The 19,185-nt window shown below is 42.8% G+C and overlaps 2 protein-coding genes across 6 annotated transcripts in view; one reads left to right on the top strand and one right to left on the bottom strand.

Annotated features, from left to right (window-relative positions):
- The window catches only part of LOC127687493 (fibroblast growth factor 2-like), a 46,683-nt gene extending 39,095 nt beyond the window's left edge, over positions 1 to 7,588 (bottom strand). The window contains exons 1-3 of one of the 2 annotated variants that reach the window (XR_007978395.1): positions 6,595 to 6,693; positions 4,590 to 4,698; positions 4,160 to 4,238 (exon numbers count right to left, since the gene is read on the bottom strand). Coding sequence is in view for 1 of the 2 variants with exons in the window: in XM_052186172.1 (XP_052042132.1) it covers positions 6,779 to 7,420 (642 nt within the window). In the remaining variant the exon portion in view is untranslated. Of the gene's footprint in view, positions 1 to 4,159; positions 4,239 to 4,589; positions 4,699 to 6,594 lie in introns of both variants that reach the window. The other variant, XM_052186172.1, reaches the window with a different exon arrangement.
- The window catches only part of Itsn2 (intersectin 2), a 112,928-nt gene continuing 100,170 nt past the window's right edge, over positions 6,428 to 19,185 (top strand). For 3 of the 4 annotated variants that reach the window (XM_052186169.1, XM_052186167.1, XM_052186170.1), the window contains exon 1: positions 6,956 to 7,041. The gene's annotated coding sequence lies outside the window, so the exon portion shown is untranslated. Of the gene's footprint in view, positions 6,614 to 6,955; positions 7,042 to 19,185 lie in introns of those variants that run through there. The other variant, XM_052186168.1, reaches the window with a different exon arrangement.

Genomic DNA, 19,185 nt, shown 5'->3' with positions numbered 1-19,185 from the left:
AAAACATGGAAAAAAGCAGAAAGTGCTTTTATTGAAACTAAGTGTGAGATAAATAAGTGCTCCCCTAAAATTACAAAAGCTAAAAACAAACTCAGACTATGATTACAGTACTTATAGATGAATGTGTTGTTCAAATGCTGGAGTTTCTCTGACATTCAAGTTTTCTATTTATGAGAACAACAGAAAGTTCACCCATTGAGGATGGTTTTAAGGTTGAATCAATTTGCAAGTAGCCTATTTCTGCTCTTTGTTGATTTCTTCCATAGGTCTATAGAATTAGGCAGTTCTAAACTGTAAAGACTAAAAAAGATCCACTGGTTGGAAGCATTCAACACAAACAGAAGAAATAGCACTGTGATGGTTTGCCCAGGGAGTGGCACTATTTGGAAGTGTGGCCTTGTTGAAGTAGGTGTGTCACTGTGGGTGTGGGCTTTGCCCTAGCTTCCACAGTATTCAGTATTACTGAAGCCAATATTCAGATAGCATCCTTCAGGTGAAGATGTAGAACTCTCAGCTCTTCCTGCACCATGCCTGCCTGGATAATGCCATGTTCCTGTCCTTATAAGAGTTGCCTTAGTCATGGTGTCTGTTCACAGAAATATAACCCTAACTAAGACAACCACCAAACATCCACTTCATAGTCACTACCAGTCCCCTGAGCAGAAAACTCCTGATCCAGTCGCTACTCCCCAGGCATGATTAGAATCACATTGTTGATTCTACTTTGAGATGTAATTTCATAGCTTGGATTTTGTTTTTATAAGTGAAGTCAAGAAAGGGCAACTCTAAAGGCCTATGTTTTGTTTTGTTGTTTTCTTAAATATCAAAATGTATCCTCACATTTACCTGTGGTTCCCCCTGCTATAGTGTTAGTGCTGGGATTACTTTGTTCCTACTCACCACCACTCCTGGTTTTGTTCTATTTCCATCACTTCCTCTCCTTCCTTCCTGACAGTGTTTTGCTGTATAGCTAAGGCTAGCCCCAAATTTGTGAACTTGTCTCAATCATTAATGAGCTAGTAATAACACGGACATGTGTCACTCTTCTTCTCCTCCCCCCCACCTCTTCTCCCCTCTTCCCTTGCTTGTCCTTGCTGTCCGTCCCTCCTCTCTCCTTTCTTCCCTTTTGCCTCTATTTTCTTCTGAGACAGTCTGTGGTGGTTTGAATATGCTTGGCCCAGGGAGTGGCACTATTAGGAGGTATGGCCTTGCTGGAGCAGGTGTGGCCTAATTGGAGGAAGTGTGTCACTTTGGGTGGCTTTGAGACCCTTCTCCTAACGCCCTGGAAGCCAGTCTTCTCCTGTTTGCCTTCAGATGAAGATGTAGAACTCTCAGCAACTCCAGCACCATGCCTGCCTGGAGGCTGCCATGTTTCTGCCATGATGATAATGGACTGAGCCTCTGAACCTGCAAGGCAGATCCAATTAAATGTAGTCTTTAAAAGAGTTGCCTGGGTCGTGGTGGCTCTTCTCGGCAATGGAAGCCCTGAGACACAGACTTGCTGCATTACTCAGACTGACCTTGAATCCACTGTGCAGCCCAAACAAGCCTTAAACCTGTGAACATGGCTCAGCTTCCTAAGTAGTTGGGATTACAGGCATGTACCTTGGGTCCAGCAGTTATCATTCTTAGGATTCATTTCAAGATACTGTCTTATTTTAAAAAAAAATGCTAACATTAGAAACAAAAGTTTGGTCACTCTGGGTCTAGCAATGCCAAAGGATTTACTCTACGGCATGCTTTTTTTTATTTTATTTTATTTTATTTTTTTATTTATTATATGTAAGTACACAAGAGGGAGTCAGATCTCATTATGGATGGTTGTGAGCCACCATGTGGTTGGCTGGGATTTGAACTCAGAACTCTCAGAAAAGCAGTCAGTATTCCTCTTCAGCCCCTACTGCATGCTTTAAAGTAAAACATTGCTGCTATCTGAATGCAGAACAGCAAGGCATATATGTATATGTGTTTGTGTGTGGTAAAGAGGCAAAAGAAAAAACAAGGCATGAGAAAATTCTCAAATAGAAGGTGAAGCTTGATTTTTACCTCTCCTTCCCCGCCCCCCCCCCAAACAGGGTTTCTCTGTGTAGCCCTGGCTGTCCTGGAACTCACTCTGTAGACCAGGCTGGCCTCGAACTCAGAAATCCACCTGCCTCTGCCTCCCAAACGCTGGGATTAAAGGTGTGCGCCACCCCTGCCCTGCTTTACCTCTCCTTTTTACAAGCCAATCAAGGTTAGATGATCACAAACAGAAATTCAGGAGTGGAAAGTACAGTTTTGTGATATAACACGTTTAGTATGCATAAGACCCTGGGTTCCATTTGCAGCACCACAAAAATGAAAAACTAAAAAGGTAAAAAAAAAAAAAAAATTAAATAAAAGCCCTGCCTAGTGCAAAGGGCTATATTATTAGTTAGGTTATTACAAGAACTCAACTGGTATCAAGTTCGTCTGCAGACAGTAACAATGACATAAGCAGACAGCTGGGGATTCATGCCAGACTGGAACCACGTCTGACTCTTGAATACACACACTGGATTCCCAGTCTCTGAGCTACACCTGCCAGACTGGAAGCCCCTGGTGCTTCAGTCATGAATGAGCACATCCTGTTCAGGGCTTTCTGGCCTTTGGAAGCAGGCCTTTGGTTCCACCCTGCAGTGCTGGCACAGAACCAAGTCTGGGCTGACTTCCCTCCCCAGTTCGCCTGGCACTGCCTTTCCAGTACCATCGGCTTTAAGCCAGCATCTCAAGTTATATACATACAACACCAGCGGCCTGAAAGTGGTTATACTCTGCCGATGCTACAGTTGGAGATCTGCCCCCCCCCCCTTCTCTAAGTCATTCCTATTTTCACTTCTGTTTCTACTCTATACTCTAAAAAGTGTTTGTAAGTTAAGTAGAAAAACTAACCTAAAGATCAGTTTGTCCTGTTGACTATGGTTATGAACTAGGAATATGTGATGTTCTTAATAACTTTTAATTTTGTAAAAACAAATGAGCCACTTGGTGACTTGACAAAGACATCTCATGGAAGGCCTAGGCCTTTCCCTGGGCCTTAAACTCCTACCCTGACCTACTTCCCTGACCTGCTTTTTATCATGTGTATAGCCCTGTTATAATAAAGCACCTCAACCTGGTTTCCTAGATTGCCTTGGCTTTAAATCTTCAAACCTTAATCACTATTTTCAGTAGTTCGTTCTAAGTTTTGAAAGGAAAAAGGAACTGAGAAAGGGAAAACTTCACCTTTTACCCATTTCTCGGAAGAGAGAGACTATAGAAGAAATGCTGAGGTTACGTTTTTTTTTTTTTCCTTATAATCCACTAAAACAGATGCTCTAACTGATGGTAGACATGAGAAGGTCAAAGAGACACGACTTTAAACATTTTCCCAGCACTCATGTCCTCAGATGTCCTGGGCATAGGGAGGGTCGAGCAGGGCTTTGGTGCTCCACAGTGGAGCACAGTTACCCTGTTGGGACATATCTAATGAGTTAAAGACACATGTCGGAAGGAGGGTGATAGCTCAGAATTTTGTGTTTTATTTAGCACGTGCTTGTTATTATCCATGGGTGTGCACATGCCACAGTGCATGTTAGAGGTGGAGGTTTGAGGAGAACTTGTGGGGTGTTGATGTTCTCCTTCCATCCCTGAAACCCAGAGAGCAAACTCAAGTCTTAGGGAATGGCAGTAGGTGCTTTCATCCACTGAGCCACCCGTACTTATTTTAACTCAGTATTTTACATCCATGGATGTAAATTTACATGTAAATATGGAAGCAAGAAACTTCTAAATTTTCATATAAAATGTAAGGATTTGTGGCAAATAGACTTGCACTATGGCGTTAAACACTAAAGAAAGGTCTTTACAGAGAATTACAAATGGAAACTCTGATCCTTAGGAAAGAATGAAGGACACCAGAAGTAACAAATATCTGGGTAAATCAACATGGTTTCTGTTGGCCATAGCCTCTTAATTTCTTTATAAATTATTTGTTTAAAACTAAGGTTACATATAGCATTACCACAGGAAGTCTATTAAGGGTAAAGGTCTTATGTAAAAGACAAGGCCTGGGTTCACACAAACTTCCTATATGATATTTATCTCATGGTATGGTTGAAATCTGGGCATTTTCCTTCTGTCTATTCTAGCCTGTTCTTACCATGATAGTCCTCTTTTGAAGATAGGCTGGACAGGTTTTTGGATGAAGAATGGGATCTTTAAAAACAGGATCTATATGGCTGAGAGGAACATCAAAGGAAAAAAGCTTGTGATTAGGGGTCCCCATGATAAAACCTTGGTTTATAGTAATAGCCTAAGAACTCTCCTAGATTTTGGCAGAAGGGTGGGGGACAATACGGAAGTGCGAAGTGCTCCCTAAGCTTTTCACTCTACACCAATTCCTAATCTTTTAGGGAAATAGACAAGAAACCTAAGTCTCTGACTTAGGTAGGACTTGTTATTCCTCTCCAGTCCACGCTAGAGGTGAACGAATGACAGTGGGATTTGGGATTCTGAGGGAATTCACAGGTAGAGTTTCAAGACCAGCCCACGAGTGGGGAATGAACTGGGAGGGTAGATGCATCACCTACCTGAATCACAAATTCCTAAAGAGTGAGGAGGATGAGAGTTCTGGGTGGAGAGGGCTGACTGACTATTTCAGGTGCTGAAGTTCTTGGTAGACACAGAGCGCCCTGGAATCTGGGTAAAGAAGACACAAGGAGAGAAGAAGGTGTTGCAAGCCTAGAAAAACAAAAGGACTTTTTTCCCCCCATACAAGTAGGGAAAGAAAGATCTAAAGGCAGCAAGAACATTTCTTGGGTTGCTTCTGTGTTTGCCAGCCTCCAAAATTCCATTCTTTAGTTTGCTGAACAGAAAGAACTACTGTTAGCAAGGCCTGCTCAGGAATCTAAGAATCCTTCATTTCTTTTCTTTCCTCATTACTTATATCCATTAAATAAGTCCAGATTTATTCAAGAATCACATATAGGCCAGCCTGGTCTACAAAGAGAGTTCTAAGACAGCCAAGGCTACACAGAGAGACCCTGTCTCACCCCCTCACCCCCCAAAAGCCCTGAGTTGTTTTAGTGTTTTGGATACTGCAGGCAGAAATACAGAACTCCAATTTCTGATAGTTTTGTAGTTTCTTCAAGGGAGGCCTTTAAGTGTACCTCTACCCCACCATCCTCCTCCAAGGATCTAGCAACTTCTTCAGCAGAAAGAAGACAAAGTAAATGTTACCAGGTTCAGAACGTCAAAATGCAAGTGGCACTTGCTAATAATGGAAGGAAAGTGGAGATTAACTATCTGCCCATGAGGAATAAAAATCAGTTTTTACTTGACAGACCAATCCCTACAGGACTGTGTGAGAAGGATTCTCAGGCTCAGACCCTTGGATATGGGCATGAAAATGGTATGCCAGTGCCTAAGAGTGCTTTTCTTAACCCGAGTGGCTTGTTAGGCAGAGAAGTATTAACTGGTCTCCAGGAAGTAAGGGACCTCCTAGACTGGTACCAAGCAGCCAGGTGTCTCTGTGTCACCAAAGCTCAGGACCTGTCTGTCAGGTCTTGGTCAGGTCCTAATCGAAGAGTTAAGAAAACACTGTGAGAGCAAGAAAAGCCTGTTTGTCACCATCGATGTTTGCTAGATTCCTAAGAGTTGGTTGTCCAGTTCAGCTGGGTCTGAGCATTTCAGCTATCCTTTTCAAGTCAGACTTGCTATCTTCATCTGCCTCAACAGGTAAGAAATAAAGTCTGGGCTCATCCGGTCTACACAGATCTCTCACATTTCAACTGAAATCATAGGGATACTAATGTTTGAAAAACAGCCATTTATTTATGGGATTTTTCAAACTATATATATATAGAGAGAGAGAGAGAGAGAGAGAGAGCGCGCCTAGACTGACCTCAAATTCTCAATCCTTCTCATCAGTCAGATTGATGTGACTCTCTCTTGAGCACAGGGATTACAGACATGCACCAGTTTTAGGTTACCAGTTTTGCATCTCAGTACAACCCCTTCCAGGGATATCTTGAATCTTAGACTCCCATTTTGCCCATTAGGAGCCATCATTTCCTTACCACAACCTAAAGAAAGCCTTTTAAGTCCAGAGGGTGCTCTGTCAAATAGTTAGCCCTAGACAAAGAATGGTGATTAGAGTGAGAAGACCACAAAATAGAAAGAAGTTCTGAGTATGAGTTTCTCCTATTAGATAGGAAAGTTTAGCTTCTGCAAGTAGAAAAGACCGGGGCAGTCTTCCTGTGATGAGCTAGCTCTGCTCTTTCTCAGTGTGTGTGTGTGTGTGTGTGTGTGTGTGTGTGATGGTGAATGGACAGCTGACTCTTGGGTGTGGTTAAATCCTTTAAGGGTCTTCAGCAAAGGTGGAGGCAACTCCTTCGCACCTCTAACTTCCCCATTCTTGGGAAATGCCTGCTCACGTTATAAACGAAGAGACCTTCAGTGAATAAGAAGGTTCTAGCATGAGAGAGCAAGCTTCACGCGTGGCCCAACAGGGATGCCCTGGACATCTCTTGGCCCTTCCCAAAACCTTAGGGTCCAGTGTGGCAGGAAACGTCCCACCCAGTCTCCGCGAGTCACCTCGAAGAGGAGGAGCCAGGTGGGTCTTGGCAGCTCCTGGAAGGGCTGTCAGCTGCGGAGCTCCGGGACCTCAAGGGAGGAGAAGCACTTCGGCCCACGCCTTCTGGGGCTGAGGAGGAGCGCCACGCAGTGTCACGCTCCCCGCGGTGAGGAGTCGGTGCCCCGCGGCTAGGCGGGCGGGCCGTCACTGCCCGCCCGTCGCTCGCCTCCCCGCCCCCCGGCTTCCTGCGGAGGCCGCGGCCGCCATGTTGTTGTGGGGCTGAGGCGGCGCCGGCGGAGAGCCCAGCAGCCGTGACAGGCTGCGCAACAGGTTCGCTGCGGCCGGCCTGACGACTGACCCGGCGGCGGCGGCCGCGGCCCAGCGGGGTCTTCCCGGATCCCGGCCGCGCCCGCGCGCCGGTGCTGAGGAGCGCGCGGGGTCGCGCCGTGACGTGAGCGAGGCGCCAGGTGGGTGAAGCCGCCCGTCAGCGCGGCGGAGGGGCGCGGGGCAGGTGCGGCGAACGCCGCCGTCCCGTCCCCAGGCTTCCACGGGCCGGGCAGCGGGGGCCGCGCGCCGCACACTGCCGGGCAAGGTCCTCGCGAGCGCGTGCGGCCCCCGCCCTAGGCCCCGGCCAAGCACGGCCGTGCCGGGCGGAAACCTCCGGCCCCGGGTTCTTGCCTCCGCCGTGGGGCCGGCGGGCCGCTCCTCCCAGAGGCCGCGAAGCCGGGGCCCCTCGGCGCGGCCTCGCTTGGCAGGTGACAGCCTCTTCCTATCGCCGGTGGCGACCGGGTCCCCGGCTTTTCTTAGGGGTATCTGGGCAGGGTGCGCCTTGCCTTGGGGCCCCATTTTATTTTGGCTTAATTGATTTTTCTTTTCTTTCTTTTCCTTCTTGGTCAGGGTTGCTGCAGAGTGTCAGGTGAGCCGCATCCCGGTGCGTCAAACTAGCCCGAGTCACGAGAGGACAGTGGGCGGATGCTTGGCGTCCACTGCTCGCGTTATAATAGCCAAAGTTGAGAAATGTTAAGCTTCGACTTCTGCATTATGCACTTCCAGGGTTTATAGGAAGCGTGGCGAGAAGGAATCTCTGTAGCCAGAGGAAAGTTCATTGCTTATTTAAGGGAGAAGAGGCGCTTGCAAGTGCATAGTGGAATGGGGTAAACTGAGGCTGCAAGTTTCATTCTGCGGAAAGACACTGTTTGCACATACTGATCACACGCTGCGTTATTCAGTGATTGCCCGTGGCAAATAATGCACATTTGAAACTTGAATTCATTATGAACAGCCAGCTACTTTATAATAGGAACTCAAGCTAACACCGAAAGTACGGCTTTTCTACAGGCTTTTTGTCTGTTTCACGGTGTTTATTGCTTACTCAGGGGAGGCAAGGTGTCCCTTGGAATTTTGTGTTGTTAGCTTAATTTAGGTCGGACAGACTGGAGGCCAAGCTAGGTGCTTAAGCCTCTGAGAAATTGCTAACTTCCCTTTGATGGTTTGCTGCATTGTCAGTCAGTGCTGAAACCTAAAAGCAGTCTAGAAACATCGCCTACAACCTTTATAGGAATTGATGTAGGCCTGCAAAATTCAAAGTTATGTGCTTGCCTGTAGGTTGGTGATTATTCCTATGACTGATATGTTGCTGCCTTTCAAAGTAATATTGATAACCATTTATCGCAGTTCTAAGCATTCCCTGTATTTATCTTTATGATGAAAGTGGAATGATTAGTGAAAACTGGACGGGTGTTGAATTATTGAGTTAAAAAAATGTCATTGTTCAACTCATCTAAAGGCTCAAATCCTGATTTCCCCTGAGTGTGAAGAGATGTGTTGTGTATGTTCAGGGGATTGGATTTGTACTTTAAAAATGCATTTTTACAACAATAGAGTAGCACACACCCTTTAGAGAAGTTTTCGAGATTTTCTTTATCTTGGTCATTTTATCCTATGGTTGTTGTGAACATTTTCTTATATAATCTTAGAATTTTTAGACGTGTGTGTGTGTGTGTGTGTGTGTGTGTGCGTGTGTGCACGCACACTCACATATTAAGGAGTAAACCAATAATTTTATATATTCTTAGCATGCTGTCTGCTACCAGGGGCATGCAGTCTCAAGATACTTAGTTTTGATTCATCTTCAACACAGAGTTTCACAGAGTTCCATCCTTCTGATTAAAAAAAAAAATGTATTGTGCATCACCTACTAAACTTTCTTTAGTATCACAGTATATCTCCCATGGTAGTCATTTATAGAGCACTTACTAATATGAGAGTCTATGCTCAGTGTTTTATATACTTATTTAAAGCACACGAAGGTCTTGTAAGTAATATCCTCCCATCAGATAGATAAGTAAAGCGTTAGCGTTTAACTGACTGCTCTAGGCCTCAGAGCTAGTAAGAACAAGTGTCTTGTTTCAGTTTAGAATTCTTTTAACTTCAGTGCCTCAGCTCTTTCTGCAGTTACATAGATCTAAAGCTGAACATACCTCTAAAATGTATTTATATTTAGCTCTTTTTTGTTAAGTTTGTACCATTTTATAGTGGTTGCACATGGACAAACCCTCTGGGGTAAAGTGTGCATGTTGGTATTCTTGAGAAAGAGGAACTGAATGGGGCTGAAAGGATATGAGGCACAGAGGAAATTGGGGGAGGAAGGGAGGAAACTGAACAGAAATAGGACAGTGAATAGACCGAGAAATAATGTATTTTCATAACTCTAAGAGTGCAACGCATTTCATCTGCAGTGCTCTGAGAGATTCACTTAAAGGGCAATTTCACAGCCATATCAAGACACTGAATAACTTTGTTATGTACTGTACAGCTATTCAACTGTGATTATGGCAGTCAGGGGTCTACTACCAGATGGTAGACATTTAATTTGTTGTATTTAACCACCTGTCTTATGTTTTCTGGCTCCTTGTCATTGTCAATGCATATTCATTTGAGGAAAGGTCTGGTTGAATAAAAATTGCATACATATTTACAACTCTGTTGGATAAAAGTATAGGCTCTCTAGTTAGACTTCCTACCTCTGCTCCAGCTCCAAATAGTTGTATGACCTTAAGCAAGTTTCTTTAATTCTCCAATTTCTGTTTCTTCTTCATCTATAAAACAGGGGTAATAATAGTACCCATTTCATAGTGTTGCATATAATATAAAATGCTTAGTGACAGTGCTTAGCATAAGTGCCCAATAAATGTCACCTGTTATCATTCCATTCCACTTTGTCTCTCTCTGGTTTGTGATTTATTCTAATGATTGTAGAAAATAGCTTTTTCTTTAGGGGCTCAGTTTTTAATCTGCATCGAACGAGCCATCTGAGAAGGCTAACCAATGGATCACAAGGTGTGACCTTCAGTTGACACCAAGAGTCTTCCTCTGTAGTGCCCTTCATTTCTACTGCTTTGGATCATCGCTTCAGTGCCTTTGGAGTCAGATGGTTAAGGAATTGCAGTGTGAAGTGGACTTAACTTGGAAGAGGCTGGTGTTGAGAGAGAACAGAGACAGCAAGAGGTCTAATAGACAAGGCTTTGTCCTGCACTGGTCGTTAGGACAGGAGCAGCCTTTGCTTTGCTGTTTTCTTTCTGTGTTCTCTGTCCTCCTTTCTTAGTCTTTCATCTAATACAGTTTTGTGCATTTGTCAAATGACTGCTTTAATATAAGAACTGGGTAGGACAATTGATAAATTTTGTAATTTATGTAATATTTGGTGGCATTACTTTTTAGTATTCATGAAATAGTCCTTAGGGATTATAGGAAATTACTTCAAAGATTAGTGACCACCTTCCGTCAGTTACTTTTCTATGACAAAATATTTGACAAGAAGCAACTTGAGGAAGGTTTTGACACATGGTTTGAGGGTGTAGTCCATCACCGCAAGAGAATGAGACAGGTAGTCAGTCACAAGGGAGACGGACGCCATGCTTTCATGCCTGCAGCACATGGAATAGCAGGCCACATTCAGGGTGAGTCTCCCCTCTTCAGTTAACCTAATCCAGATAATCCTGCATAGGCATGTCCAAAGACTTGCTGTTGGGGGTTTTGTCTAAGCTCCACCCCACACCTACCTGGCAATAGCCAGGTATGCCCCGCCCCAGAGATCTGGTCCACTATAAGAGGGGCTACTTGCCCCTCCTCTCTCTCTTTGCTCTCTGCTCTCCCACACTCTCTCACCTCTCTGCCCCTGGGGCTCTTCCCCCCTCTACGTGGTCATGGCCAGCCTCCTCCCCCCCCCTCTCTCTCTCTCTCTCTCCCTCTCTCTCTACCTCTCTCTACCACTAACTCCCATCCCCTACTCTGAATAAACTCTATTCTATACTATGCTTGTGTGTGTGTGTGGTCCCTCAGGGGCAGAGGTGCCCAGGCAAGGGCCCACCTGGACACCTTCCCCCACACCGCCTAGCCACACTCACCTAACCCCCTATACGCTCCCCTTTTAAGCCCTTTCATCTTGGTGCTGAAAGTCCTTTCACTTGGTGCTGGATCGAATCAGGGAGACCAGAGAGCAAAGAGGGAGAGGAGGAGCAAGTAGCCCCTCTTATAGTGGGCCAGATCTCTGGGGCGGGGCATACCTGGCTATTGCCAGGTAGGTGTGGGGTGGAGCTTAGACAAAACCCCAACACTTGCCTCCTAGGTTGTTGTAGACTTTGTCAAGTTAGCCTTCAGTATTAACAGCCAAGAATGGTGTGACCCACTTAGGAATACAAAGTAGTACTACTTCTTTAAACCATTTTTATTAATATCTGAAAACTCAAATTGTAGAAGGGAAAGTTTCTCACATTTTAGGTTTTTCATTGCTGTGGAGACAACCTGTATTGGAGTTTTCCTCAGCCTCCCCTCTTCATCCCAGTGATTCTGACTGAAGACTCACTAACTCTTTCCAACATATTGATTCCTACAGTGTTGTACAGGTTCAGAGAACTGAGTAGTGTGGATGATTGAGATGTAAAGAACCTCTGGATTCGATTTGGGTAACGGAAGTCTTTTCTGATAATACTCGCCCAGACTTGGGCTTTCTAGTTTACTTATCGTGATGAGGACCTGACATCACAGCTCACTCTTGTATCACTCTCTGATCTGCTCCTCACTACTGTAGCTCTTCTTCATCTTTGTCTGCTCCTCATTCCGAATCATCTGTCTTTTCTTTATTCCCAGCCTCTGTCTTCTGTCTTTGACAGCTAAGGACAAAAGAAGTGACTCATAAATCATAGCATAGAGTTCATTCTTTCATTTCATTTCATAAACATTGCATGATTTCTTGCAAGAAATGTGTAATATATCACTTATATAACCAGTGAATAAAATACACAACACTGTCTTGCCATAGTGGCCCTTAAATTCAGGAAAAGAGAATAAAAACAATAAAATATCTTGAACTTAGAAATTGCCAAGTACTATGGAGAAAATTAAGACAGAAAATATGTGTCTGGCGTGTGTATGTGTATGGAGTAATTGGGAGAAGTAAATTTGCTACCTTCAAAATTATTAAGAAACTCCAACCTGCCCCTCAAAAAAGTCCATAGTGTAAATCCATAGTAGCCTTAATGTAAGTAAGTTATTCATACTTTAGTATACCATATTTAAGATGGTTTTATTATTATTGTTATTATTATTATTGCATATTTGGTTGGTACCTAGCAGACCTCTTGATATTTCTTATTATTGAAATTAGATTAGAACCTTCCCTGACACAGTGTATACTTAAAGCAAAGATTTGTCAAATTGTTTAGAATGAGTGCTAAATTTGTTTTTTCCTAAAATTACTATATTGCTTGGTTTAAAATTTTATTGACTTTTTATGTGTATTATTTCCTGTTATGAATAATAAATGTTCTGTGTAGAAAATTGGGACACTATAGGGAAATACAAAGAACATGATACTTTCTTGATGTAGCTATTGCTCATATTTTGATAGAGTTCCTCCTAGAACATTGTCTCTACAGATAATGCACCTGCTATATTGTTATAAGTTAATGTTTTTTTTTCTGCTGTGCTACCCCGAGCGTTTTGGTCAAGGGCTTATCCATTGAACTACATGCCCAGTTCCTGTTCTGTGATTTTTCTTCTTAGCTCACTAATATTTATCAAAACATGGCTCTATTTTTACTATGTACTTATTTATAATACACTTTTATTAGTGAATAATATGTCCCTACTACTGAATATTAGTAATAATGTCTAACATTTATAGAACAGTAGTTGTATCTTCGTTTTGGTGTTTGGTGTATTTTGGGGACACTTTATATAAATTCATTTAGTCTTTAGCCTCTACATCAGAACTTTATAGTTGAGGAATTTGAGCAAGTATAAGTGTAATAATTTCCTCAGAGTCACCCAACCAGTAAGTGAGAGACCTAGGGTATAAATTTATTTGACTTTGATCATCTGCTTATAATCACTATCTTACGTCACTTCTGTAGACTAAGGTTGTCTCTAATCTTTCTTTAATGTCACGCTGTAGCTCATATCCCTGCAGCGGATGATGGGCATTTCCCCAGGATAAATTTCAGGTAGTAGACATTGGATCAAAAGGTATGAATACTTCTGTTTTTTAGATTATATTAAAGGCAGGCTTATTGGGAGGCTGCTCTCTGGCGGGCAAGTTCACTGAACCCAACAGAGGCCAGACAAGTTGCCTGGGAAAGGGGGGTTAGAGGAGGGAGAGAGAAAAAGAGAGAGAGGATCACGCACAGAGAGAGAGAGAGAGAGAGAGAGAGAGAGAGAGAGAGAGAGAGAGAGAGAGAGAAGAGCATTGGGTACTTCTTAATGCCCATGTAAACTTATTATCAGATTACCTTACAGCAAATTCATTAGTATCAGTGTGTGAGTGAAACCTGTCTTATTTCCTAACATCCTTGAAAGTATTGCCTTTTTAAAATATGCTAACTTATTAAAACAACTTTTTCCATCTCTAAGTGTTGGTATCAGGTCATTCTTTTTCCATTTTTTCTTGAAAAAAATGTTCTTTTCTTGCTTCTTTCCTATTTCATTGGCACATTCACTTTGTTTTGTTGTTTTGTTTTGCAATTGTTTTATTTTGTTTTTGTTCTTTTGTTTCTTTCCTGTCCTCTCTTCCCTCCCTCTCCTTCCTCCCCAATCTCTTGACTGGCCTCTGTACTATGTACTGTGTACTGTGTTGTATACTGTGTACTAGGTACTATGTACTATGTAGCCAAGGATAACAGAGGTGACCAAGATGTCTGATCCACCTGCCTCCACCCCCTGAACACTGGGATTGCAGGCATATGCCACCGCCCCTGCTTTATGGGGTTTTAGGGAACAAGCCTGAAGCTTTGTTCATGGTAGGCAGTCTCCTTTGTTCTTAAGAAGTCTTTGTATGTTAAGCATAGTATATCTTCCATGTAGTTATACATTTTTCAAAGTTTGTTTTTTAGGTTTTAGTTTGTTTATGGATTTAAGAAAATTATGATGGTAGTTAATATCTCTATAGCACTACTCAAGTACATATCTCTTGTATATGCTAAGTATGCTAAGTGTCCTTCATTTAATAACTCATTTCATTTTTGCAGCATCCCCTAGGGGGTAGTGCTGTTTTTAGCTCTTTTAACTTTGTCTTTTTTTTTTTTTTTTTTTTTTTTTTTTTTTTGAGGCAGGGTCTCATGTGTAGCCCTGCTGGCCTTGAACTTGCAGTGATCCACCTGCCTCCCAAGTGCTGGGCTTAAATATGTGTGCCTTGACATCATCTTTTAAAGTAGATTTTTCCTCTATGCCTTTGCCTATTTCTGTTCTCAGTCCTAAAAACCACCCTGTACCCAGTAACCTGCTGTCTGAAACCTATTGTTTAGTACTCGTTACTCAATTTAGAAGTCATTTCCTCTGAGATTACTCATCTAATAACGTTCTAGTTTCTCAAGGCAAAGTGAGGTACTCATCTGCTTTTCACTCCCACGTCACTTACATGAATTCTAAGTTTTGGTGCATTTTTCTTACCCTTTTCTTCTACATTTAATGACTGGGCAAAAACACTGACTCTGGCGGTGTCAAAAAGTGAAAGGCCAAGAGATGGCCTGGTTGATGAAGAGCTTGCTTTCCAAGCATGGGACCTGAGCTTGAATCCCCAGCACCCACATAAAAGCTAAGCACTCGTGTGCACATGTATACACATATACACACACTTACCTGCCTCCTCTAGCCCCTAGTCAAACATGAAAGAAGCCCAGCACTTGGGATGCAGGTGGATCTCTACAAGTTCAAGGCCAGCAGGGCCACACAGTGAGATCCTGCCTTAAAAAAAAGACAATGTTAGAGGAGCTAATAGCAGCATACCTCCTAGGAGATGCTGTAAAAATTAACTTCCAAGTATAGGAAGCAGAAACCTGGACTGAGAAAGTAGCATTGAAGCTGGCCTGAAAGCTAGTGGGGAAAACAGCAGAAGACCAGAGACTAAATCTGAGGGAAAACACAAGTGGTGATTCCCATTATGTGTGCAGTGAGTGTTGAGAATGGTTTTGAGTATTTCAAACCTAGCTTCTGGGAGAGCTTAACAAGTAAGGCCCTGTTTGCTCCAATATGTGTTTGTGGGTGTCTTAGGGTTCTATTCCTGCACAAAACACCATGACTAAGAAGCAAGTTGGGGAGGAAAGCTTACACATTCACATTACTGTTCATCACCAAAGGATGTCAGAATTGGAACTCACACAGGGCATGCAGAGGCCATGGAGGGATATTCCTTACTGTCTTGCTTCCCCTGGCTTGCTCAGCCTGCTTTCTTATAGGACCCAAGAGCTCCAGCCCAGGGATGGCACTACCCACAAGGGGTCCTCCCACCCTTGATCACTTATTGAGAAAATGCCTTACAGCTGGATCTCATGGAGGCATTTCCTCAAGGGAGCCTCCTTTCTCTGTGATAACTCTAGCTTGTGTCAAGTTGACACACACCACCAGCCAGTACAGTGGGTACAGGTGTAGGTGTTTTCTTTTTTGGTTTTGTAGGGATTTTTGTTGTTTGTTTTTCTTTTGTTCTGTTTGCTTTTAGAAAGGGTCTTACTGTGTTGCTCAGGTTGTTTTCAAACTCCTGGCTACAAGTGAGTCCTCCCAGCCCCACCTCTTGACACCTTCCTAGTAGCTGGCACACAGTACTCCAGCTAACTGACCAGTATACTTTCTTATAGTGTTCAGAATATTGAGTCTTATAGAACATGACTCTATTTATCGTCTGACTTAGACCATTTACTAAGATAGTGAAGAACTTGGAGAATCATGACATTATCTTGCTAAGACTCTGAAGGGAAGTTTGGTGAACTCGAAGCCTTTGTCAAAAGTCCCAGAGAAAATCCCTGTGCTCTTGCCTTTGGAGCTTCTCACCTCTAGTCAGTTTCCTAGGTCAGTGCTTTGCATAGACCTCAGCTCTTTCTCACCAGTATTGATTATGCTTCTGATTTCTGTTTTGCCACCACCGCCAGGCGTTTTAAAACTTCTTAAATTTAACTTTACTTCTCAGTAGGTAGTTTAATTTGTTGTTGTTGTTTTTGAGACAGGCCAAGACTTGTGTAGACCAGGCTAACCTTGAATTTTCCAGGATCCTCTTGTCCCTGCCTTTCAAATGCTTGGATTACAGGCCTGTACCACAATACCTGGCCAATATTTTTTTCTTTATGAAAGTAGTACATGCCAACTGCTGAGACTTAGTAAGATAAAAATATATTCCAAGTCTATCTCCCAGTGACAGTCATTTTTAGAGTTCCCTCCATGGGTGTGTGTGCCCAGCAGTTGAAATCAAGAACACAGCTTTGTACGTGTATCAGTCTCATTAAGCCTGCATTTTCTTTTCTTTAAATAGTAGAGATTTTCTGGGTATGGTGGTACACACTTTTAATCCCAGCACTTGGGAAGCAGAGACAGGCAGATCTTTATAGGTTCAAGGCCAGTCTGGTCTACACAGCAAGTTCAAGGACAGACAGATAGTCAAGGATGAATAGGAAAACCTGTCAGTTCCCTCTATTGCTTTTCTATTGCCTGTGTTCCTTCACCAGCTTCCAAAAGTGAGGTTTTGTCCTACATTAAGGCACCACATGGCTGGGCAGTGGTGGCGCACGCCTGTAATCCCAGCACTCTGGGAGGCAGAGGCAGGGGGATTTCTGAGTTCGAGGCCAGCCTGGTCTACAGAGTGAGTTCCAGGACAGCCAGGGCTACACAGAGAAACCCTGTCTTGAAAAAAACAAATCCAAAAAACCAAAAAAAAAAAAAAAAAAAAAAAAAAAAAAGGCACTACATGTAGTATTAAGGTATTTAAAATCCTGGCCCGGGGTTTCTACCCCACCTTTGTTATTGAGTTCCTGATGAAGCACATACACAGCCTTATATTTTCAGTAAGCCTTAATCAGCAAGATAACCCTCCACAGGTATGCTCAGAGGCTGGCGTCTCATGATTCTCTACTCTAGATTCTAGACAACTTATATAACTTGCTGGGAAAAAAAAATAAGGAAAAGACTCCATTTTGTTCTTTTTAATGCCCAAATAGTCTTTTCTTATATGTGTAGATTACAATTGTTTATGTATTTTTTGACAGAAATTTGTGGTGTTCGTGCCTTTTGGCTACTGTGAATAGATGTACTATAAGAAGTTGTGTACAGGTTTTTGTGTAAACATGTTTGCTTCATTTCTTTTAAGCTCATCCTTAAATTTGAATTGCTGATTTATATGAAAAGCTGTGTTTAACCTTTTTTGTTTGTTTGTTTGTTTGTTTGTTTGTTTTTTGGGACAGGGTTTCTCTGTATAGCCATGGCTGTCCTGGAACTTACTCTGTAGACCAGAGTTCAGGCTGGCCTTGAACTTGGAAATCCACCTGCCTCTGCCTCCCAAGTGCTGGGACTAAAGGTGTGCGCCACCACTGCTGCCTGCCTGTGTTTAACCTTTTAAGGAGCTTCCTCATTGATTTCTAAAGTAGTGGAGATGTACTCCCACAAGTGGTGTGTGAAGGGGCTACTTCAGGAGAGTATATTTTGTACTGCTGGTGAGCCACTATACAGGATCATAATGAAAATAATTACTGAAAATTATTGGGTTATATTCATCTCTATTATGGTCCAAGATTCTAAGTCATGAGTCTTTTCCTGATGAATAATCAACCAAATATGTAATTCATCTTGAATAGTTCTCAGGGCTACTGTTCTTCTACCCCCTCCCAAATATCTTAATTTACCAAAATATATTGAAACTTAGAGTTTATAAACTAAAATTTCTTAGGTCTTACTGAAGACTAATTTTTAAAAGAATCTCATCTGTACAATGTTTGCCAGCATTGAAAAATTCCTACTATACATGCCTACATGTGGCTAGACATTGCATCATTGGCATTGTCTTGAGTCGGCTGTTTCCCCACTACCCCTGGACTAACATAATTATAAGATAATATGTACTGGAATGTGAAGATGATCAAGAAATATAAAAGGTCTTATACATTTTATCCTAATTCACTGTTGAGATGAATTAAAATATTAACACCTGGCTGGAGAGGTGGCTCAGTGGATAAGAGCACTGCCTGCTCTTGCAGAGGTCCTGAGCAATTCCCAGCAACCACATGGGGGCTCACAACCGTCTGTAATGGGATCCAACTCCCTCTTCTGGGGTGTCTGAAGACAGATACAGTGTACTCACATAATAAATCTTTTAAAAAATATTAACACCAGTTTCTGATATTTCTTTTAAGAAAAGAATAGCAAAAAGAAAAGACATTTAAAAAATTTCCCATAGAATAACACAAGATGAATATATGAAAGATGCAGTTTAGGGTACATTGGAGCAGGCCTGTAATCTTAGCTCTCAGGAAGATCAGAAAAAAAAGTAAACCCTTTCTTAAGTTGCCTTTGCCAGGGTATTTTATCACAACCACAGTAAAATAAACTATGACAAAGGTCTTCGGGTCAGCCCATTGTCTGCTTAATAAGCTTTCATGCTTCAGATTAGGTGCACCTTACGTGTGTTGTACGCAACAGTGTCTTCCTCTGTGTCCACCTCAGGTTTTGAGACAGGGTCTCCCATTGAACCTGGAGAATGTCATTTCACATACCCGGGATGCATTTCCTATTTCCAGCCCTGCCCAGCTCTGGTCACAGCCTCCACTGCTGTGCCTCGCACGTCCATGGGTGCTAGGTGTTTAAACTCATGTCCTCATGCTTTTGCGGCACGCAGTCACCCACCGAGTCATCGCCTCAGCCCTGCAGTGTGCTCTTGTCATCACACTTGTTAGGTGAGAAGTTAAGAGAAGAGAGTTTAGAGATTCCAAATGTCTTTCCGAATTAAACCAGAGTTAGGGGTTTGTATTTAAGTCCCACTTATTGAAATAATGCAAGAGACTTTATAATTTAAGGCCTTTGGTAATATCTGATAAAATTGCAATGTTCATACACTCTAAAGCACTTCCCATGTGTACTATTTATCTCTGGAAAATCACATAAGTATACACATTTATATTGAACACATACATCCAGAATGTTTATTGTTGGACTGGAGAGGTGCCTCAGCAGTTGAGAGTGCATACTGCTCTTCCAGATGTCCTAGTTTTGCTTCCCATCACCCATGTCAGGCAGCCCACAGCCACTCGTAGCTCCAGCTTTAGGGGGATCTGATGCCTCTGGCCTATAAGTGCATCTACATC

Source organism: Apodemus sylvaticus, chromosome 6 (genome assembly GCF_947179515.1).
Source record: "Apodemus sylvaticus chromosome 6, mApoSyl1.1, whole genome shotgun sequence".
Classification (NCBI taxonomy): Eukaryota; Metazoa; Chordata; class Mammalia; order Rodentia; family Muridae; genus Apodemus; species Apodemus sylvaticus.
The sequence above is the reverse complement of the archived record's forward strand: the minus strand, read 5'-3'. Positions and strand labels throughout refer to the sequence as shown.